At 52.9% G+C, this 7059-nt stretch overlaps 1 protein-coding gene across 4 annotated transcripts in view; it reads right to left on the bottom strand.

Annotated features, from left to right (window-relative positions):
* The window catches only part of ALOXE3 (arachidonate epidermal lipoxygenase 3), a 27567-nt gene that overhangs the window by 15330 nt on the left and 5178 nt on the right, over positions 1 to 7059 (bottom strand). For all 4 annotated transcript variants that reach the window (XR_002126574.1, XM_019665892.1, XM_019665893.1 and 1 more), the window contains 7 exons: positions 4584 to 4687; positions 3851 to 4023; positions 2937 to 3080; positions 2644 to 2847; positions 2464 to 2550; positions 1873 to 2042; positions 1138 to 1259 (listed from right to left, as the gene is read on the bottom strand). Coding sequence is in view for 3 of the 4 variants with exons in the window: in XM_019665892.1 (XP_019521437.1) it covers positions 1138 to 1259; positions 1873 to 2042; positions 2464 to 2550; positions 2644 to 2847; positions 2937 to 3080; positions 3851 to 4023; positions 4584 to 4687 (1004 nt within the window). In the remaining variant the exon portion in view is untranslated. The remainder of the gene's footprint in view (positions 1 to 1137; positions 1260 to 1872; positions 2043 to 2463; positions 2551 to 2643; positions 2848 to 2936; positions 3081 to 3850; positions 4024 to 4583; positions 4688 to 7059) is intronic.

Genomic DNA, 7059 nt, shown 5'->3' with positions numbered 1-7059 from the left:
CTCATTCTCCACTGTGCTGCTGAAGAAAGAACAAGCCTACGTCACAGACAACCTTGAAAGTTACAGAATGAACTGCCAGCCTGTTAGCAGTTTCTACTTGCTATACTTTGTCTCGCTTCGGGAACATTTGCTTCCCCACACCCTCAAGCTCCCAAAACCCCTTACCTAAAAAAAATCTACTTCTGCTATAAAAACTGTGTGCAAGCAATAAACGGGGCCATTTTTTGCCATCAGCGGACAGTGGACCTCCTGAGCCCAACTTTCATCTCTGTGTCTTTCTTTTCTAATCTCCTCATCCATTCCACTCAGGTTACCCCTCTAGGTGCTTGGCTGACAAACCAGGTGGCTACGGCAGACGAGCGGGCCTTGTCAATAGAGGATAAACAGGAGAAAGGATCATTCTGTCAGGGAGGAGTAGAGAGAGGAGACAGAGATCCAGGATAAGCCAATAGCTGGGAGACAGCAGGGGCCTAGGAAGAAGTGTGAGCTTCAGGACATATTTTCCCTGGAGCTAAGGGAAGACTTTAAGGAAGGGAAGATGGTCTGGGCATCTGCTGGGCACTGAGGTTAAGCTAATGAGGTCTATAAGAGGGTCACTGGTGTTGGTGGGTCTCAGAGGCCTCTCAGGCAGTGTTGGAAGAGAGAGAAGAATTAAGGTTAGGTGACAGGAGTAAATAAGAAAGAATCAGGCAGCAGCAGGACCAACCCACTCCTTGAAGCCAAAGGAAGTGAGAGATGTTGATGGCTGGAGAGGCCACCTGTCAGGATAGTCATGAGAGAGTATGAGAGAGGGTTCCAGAATCCTTTGTGTTTAAGACCAAAGATGACTCATACTGCATGATGCAACACATCCATACAGCTCAGCAAGCAGAAGTGAATGGATGGGCTCAGGCTTGTATTAAAGTCTAAAAGGGACCAGAGGGGCACAGGGTAGTGGTTTTGGAGACAGTGGAAGCTGACTCTGGATCCTGCCTCTGCCATTTACTGTGTAGCCTTCTCTGTGCCTATTCCTCATCTGTTCAGTGGGGCTAATAATAATAGGATGTACTTCAATAAGTAGGAACTGATTAATGGTGGGGCCAGGGCAGGAGCACTGGGTCATTGGGAGCCTGTGGTTGGGGAATGGAGAGAGGATACCTGAGCTTTCCCGGCCCAGGAACGCCTGATCAAAAATCTCGCCGACCCAGGCCTGCAGCTCCGAATCCTGCTGCACAGATGCATCACTGGGATAATAGTAGCCCACAATTTCTGAGACAAAGCTGCAGGAAAGAGAGGCCTGTGTCATGGCAGTGACCTTGGGCTCAAGTCTGGCCAAAAATCCAAGGTTCACTGCCACTCAGGCTGGGGAGAGTCAGCTGGTCAGAGTCTACTGGGAGTCCACAGGGATTCAGCAGGGACCCTCAAATGCAACTGGAACCTGAGTGCTTAGGCTTCCCTCAAGTCTCACCCCACTCCTGAATCATGGGTGCTCTGGGCGTCTTTTCTGCAAAGGGGGCTGGGAGAAGGTGCACAGAAGACAGCCAGACTCATGCTGGATCCTGTCCCCACTCAGCACCCAAGAGAAAGGAAGACTTGCCTGCCTGGAGGCACCAGCCCACATCTAACTGTTTCACCTTCTCTGGACACCCTGTCTTTCCCTTCCTCCACTGTTCAAACACAGCCCAGCCCCTGTCGAGCCCAAAGCTATCTGCCATTTCATAGGGCACTTCAACCCCAACTCTCATCCTTGAGAGTACCCCATGCTTGGGCATGAAAACACCTGGAATCCCCAGCACCAAGCACCCCAGCCTGCATGAGCACAGAGGTCCACACTGCCCTTGGGTCAGGAGGCCCTGGTAGAGCCAGATTGGTTGCAAGGTCCCAGGCCCACACCTCTCAATGGCTGCCCAGATCTTCAATCCATCATCTCGGTAATGGTAGTTGGGGATGGCAAGGACGCCACGGGCCTGCAGGCTGTCCGGAAGGCAGAAGTTGGTGTAGGTGAAGTGGGCCAGACCAGCGCTCATGAGGTAGAGGAGGCCTTGCCTCCCAATGGATGTGACCTGAGGACACATCACAGTTCAGCTCCTGGGCCCTCCCAAACCTTACCCAGGTGCATAGGGACGAGATGGGGCTAGTGACTCAGCAGAGGATGCTTTTCAGTTAACCAAGCAGTCCAAGACCACGGATCAAACACCCATAGGGATCTAACACGGGCTGTACTAGTTGCAGTCCTATTACTTGCAGAGGAGGTAATCCTTAGGTATTTGTTCAGCTAGGGACTGTCGGTGGGATCGGAGGGCTGGCACAGGGTTTGTGGGCGGGGCAAGTAGGAGATTGGAGGGAAGGGGCGGAGCTTGTGAGAAGAGGCTGGCAGAAACTGTAGAATGGGATTGGAGGCCGAACAGGGCTTGTAGGCTGGGCCAAGTGTCCTTGTGGGCGGGCCCTCAAAGATCGGGTAAGCGGTGGGCAGGGAGGACACACCTTGTCCACCAGGCCCTCAGGATTGAGCAGCGTGGCGCGGGCGATGGTGTTCACCTGCAGCGTGTAGCGAGTGTGGGGCAGCAGGAGCTACGAGGGGGATGAGGTCACAGGAGCCGAAGGTCAGGGGAGAAGGCCGCCCTGGCCCTGCCTCCTCTGGCCCCGCCCGGGGGTCACTCAGACCTTGTAAATAGGATGACAGAGCGGCAGCTGACGCAGCGTGGCCATGGCGAAGGCCTCGCACAGCAAATGCGTGCACAAGAAGTGCGTGTTGTGCTCGTGCACCAGGAATTCAGAGTTGCGCACCCACGTCTTCGCCAGCAGCCAGTCCCAGTCGGAGTCAGTGGGCAAAAAGATGGGGCTATCGGGCCCGGGCGTCTGACTGAGCTGTGTTCAAGAATGATAAGGGGGTGAGGCTCAAGACTGCTAGTGTGCCCCCTGAGGTCCCGCCCGCAGAAGTCCCGCCCCAGGCTCACCTGGATGGCCAAGGGCATTAGCGTCCCCTGGGGGTTGAGCCACAACAGGCAGAGTGGGGCAGCCACGTACTGCTGTCGACCATTTAGGCAGTGGACAGGGGCCTCAGCCAGGATCCAGTAGTCGGCTAGGAAGATGTTCCCCCTCTAAGGGAAGGCACAACAGAGACTCAGAGTACCCTCCCCACCAGCGCTCTGCTCCCTTCTCTGTTCTCTGACCACTACCACCCCAGCTCAGAACTCAGTAATGCTTGGGGCCTGCACTAATAGCCAACGTTGGGTACCCCACCCTTCCCAGAATGTTTGGAATGAGGTCCAGCAGAGTCCCTTCTTGTGCAACCTCTCACCTGGCTTCCCAGCTTGGACAAGCCAGCATCCTCTCCTCTCCCCCTCTCCCCATATCTGGTCCTTCCTACTCTCTCAATGCAGATGACCTCAGTGTATCCAACAACAGCAAAATCACCAAACACATCTCCAGCCTTCTGGAGAGTACCTGAGGGCTTGGCTGCCCCAGAGAGACTGGATTATCATCTTTTTCCACATCCTCAAAGCTCCTAGTTCTCCATGATTGTTCCAGCTATATCTAACGACACTGCCTTTGGCCTGTCTTAAAAGAGCCTTCTTTTGGCCTCAGCACTTGGGATCTTGGAGATCCCAGAACAGAGGCAGGGCCTCCTTCTCCAAACTGTCCTGTTCATTCATACCACTTTAGTAAGCCCTGATCACTCACACCACTTCAACAGACCCCATGTCAAGCTGCAAGCCATCCTGAGCCCCATCTGGCCCTAATCCACATTTACTAAAAAGGTTAGGATCAGGGCTGCCCAGAGGATGAGGCCTGTAAGCTGGATACCACCCCGACCATCCCATGCTTACCCTTCACACCCATTCTTTATCCATAATGGCAACTCATCTACCTGTAGCTCTGTCTGCAGGCAGGTGCCAGGTCCCAGCAAGGGGCCCACCATGTCATTGGTGACAGGCAGCTTGCTGGGCAAGCTGGAGAGACGATGGAGCATGACAGGATTAATGCCATTCAGATACTGGTACCCGAAGAATTGGTCCTCACACCAGTGCTCTGTGACATACTCTAGGGGACAATGGGAGAGGGTGATTGGTCTGGAAACTACTTCCCTAGATCCTGCTCCTGTCCAACCCTTTGCTCATCATTATGGCTTAGGTTTTCCTCACAATAGCCCTATGAGATAGGTATAGTTACATCTTCAATTTAACACTGGACACTGAAAGTCAAAGAGATAAAGTGATTTGCTCAGTTTACTGGGAGAACAGGGATTTGAACTTAAGTCTGGCCTCAAAGTCCAGAACTCTTGGTGGTGGGGGTAGAGGAAGAAAGGTGAGTGCCCCTGATCAGAATCAGGACTCCCTAAGTGACCCTTGACCCTCTCCCAGGCAAGCATAATGTCTATCTGTCCCTACTCTTCTGTTCTTGTCCCCTCTCAGAGGAAGGGGAGATGTGTGAGTCCTGAGGGGAATCTGTGAGATAGCCACCAGTGAAACCAGGAGCCCGTCACACTGGAATCCAGCAGTCTCCCTGAGAGGGCTGGAGGAGGGTGCTTTCCCAGGATGGGCAGAGGGGTCTGAGCATGGGGTAGGGTGGAGGATGGATATCTCCTGCCAGGATATGCACACCTGAGGTGACGGTCTTGTGGCACCAGAAGATATTCCGGATGTCATCCAGCTTCTTCCAGGAGCCTTTTCGGTCTATCAGCCCTCGAAGTTTCATGCCCAAAGACCTGAGGGGGAGGGGAAGTGAGGGTGGGGTCTGGGGCTGCCAGGGTCACTGTGTGTCCAGCCTAGAGTCCTGGAGGGATCTGACAAGGTCAAGTGCCCTAACAATCTACATGGGAGAAAAATTTAGTAGCCAGTTGAGGCTTTGTAGGGGTGACTCCACATGTGTACGCAAAGTTGGCACGCGTGGCCATGTGGAGCTAACAAGTCATCTTCATCAGTATTTTGGCCTGCTTTTTCCAAGCTTCCATATTGTCATAGACCTTCACTGGCTCCCCTCTTCCTATAGGACAAAGCCCCAACTGCTAAGGCTGGCTAGGAAGCTCCCTACCAGCCGGTTTCTATCAACCTTTCCAGCTTTTTCTCCCACACTGTGCACTAGACAAGGTTAACTATGGCCTTCTTGCTAAACATAACCAGAGATATATACTTTATACACTGGATTGGTAAAGGTGGGGTTGGCAACCTGAAGGGTGTGCACTATCACTTTCTGGATGTCTGTACTGTTTGAATTTTTCACAATGAACAAACGTTATTTTATGATCAGAAAAAATGTTTGAGGGCCGGCCGAGTGGCTCAGCTGGTTAAGAGCTCGCTTGGGAGCCCCAGCTCTGAACAGCAGGGCTTCAGTGCGGATCCCACATTGAGGGCCAGTGACGCTCGCCCTCTACAGCTAAGACGGTGAACAACAGCTCAACCTGGAGCTGGGCTGCTGTGAGTCGCAGGTGACAGCGTAGGCTGCAGTGGGGCTGCAGTGGACTGCCGTGAGCTACGTGAGTGGCTGGCAGCCAGTGTGAGCAGCCGGCAGCCGATGTGAGCTGCCGGGAGCCGCTGTGAGCGGCCAACCAATGACCGGCGACCCATTGCCTCACCAGGGTAAGAGCACAATGATCATACCAACATGGGCCAGTGAAGTGACGTCCTCCACAACTAGACTGAAGAACAAAAAATTTGTCTACCTGTCTGTTCCCCTTCCTCGATTCCCCAACACTGTTCTCTTCCCCCCAATTCCCCAGTAAAATCTTTAAAAAAAAAAAAAAGTTTGAAATGCAGCAGCTAGTCCAGAGCTTTGCTCATGCTGTGCTTCTGCTAGAAAGCAATCTCCTACATCTCCACTTACTATCAAACCTATCTGTTCTTCTGTGTGCATCTTAAATGCAACGTCCTTCACGAAGCATGGCCTGATCTCCCCCAAAAACATGCCTTGTGTGTATCTTTCACAAAACACTCATCACTCCCTTTATTACACTGTAAACTCAATGTACTCATATCATCTCCCATTATACGATGGACTCTTAGGACCATGACTTGGCTCTGTATGCCCCAAAATACCCAGTTCATAACAATCACTCACTAACGGTCAAGTCAAATGGAAGGAAATGTAACATAGAGCAGTGAGGTTTGTGGCAAAAAGTAGGCTGTGTAAGGATGCTGATGTGCTGTGAAGAGTGTGGGCACCTGGAGAAAGCAGCAAGCAAGGAGGCATTAGCAACCTGACAAGCCCAGGAATAACTTCCTGTGTTCTTACTAAGCCGCTCACTCTTCCTTCCACATGCATTTGCTGAGTGCCTGCCCAGCAAAGAGGACCAAGAAGATGGGAAAAGCTAGGTGGGAGGAGGCAATAAAAGAGAAAGAAAAGGCTTTCTTTTTCCAAGGGCCTGCCACAAACATCCTTCACCACACCCTGCAGTAGCCCCACACTAAAACCCAAGTACTACCCACTCCTCTCCATGAATACCTGGACAGCTGCCAAGTGCCAGCTCCCTCTTCTCACTGGCCCTTCTGTGAGCTCCATGCCAGCTGTCCTGGTGGTCTCCCAGGCCCTGCCTTGCCTAGATCCACATAGCCATCCAGAGACCAACTCAGGTGGCTCTACCTTCTGAGCTGCTGCTCTGGACCCTCAGCTCTGCCAGGGCCTCTCAGTGGGCCCTTGTCCTGAAGCCTGACCCACCTGGGGCTGCCTGCCAGCTTGAATCCACCACAGACACCCTGAAGCCCTGCCACACCTATGCATCTGCTCCTACTAGTCCTTCTCCAAAAGAATCATTCTGGCATAGAGGCCCAGTAAGATGAGAGCCAGCTCCTTGCCCGGGCCTCCTCTGGGCCTCCTAATGCAGCAACCGCACAGATGGCCAGCTGAGCCTCCCACTTGTCCTGCTACAGTGACCTGTGTTTGCCCAGGACCCACTCACTTTCCCCTCACCTCTCCTCTCCCTGGCTCAAAGACCACCTGCCTCCCCAGAAGCCAGCTGCCAACCCCTGCTACCTCTAGACAACAGAGTGTTGACTGTACCCCCTCCAGCCATATCACACTCAGAGCCTCAGCTGTTGACGTAAACTGCTAATTGAACAACCCCACTGATTGCCAATTAACTGT

The sequence above is a fragment of the Hipposideros armiger genome, unplaced genomic scaffold (genome assembly GCF_001890085.2).
Source record: "Hipposideros armiger isolate ML-2016 unplaced genomic scaffold, ASM189008v1 scaffold_457, whole genome shotgun sequence".
In the NCBI taxonomy this organism is placed as follows: domain Eukaryota; kingdom Metazoa; phylum Chordata; class Mammalia; order Chiroptera; family Hipposideridae; genus Hipposideros; species Hipposideros armiger.
This window is presented reverse-complemented; position numbering and strand designations above follow the sequence as displayed.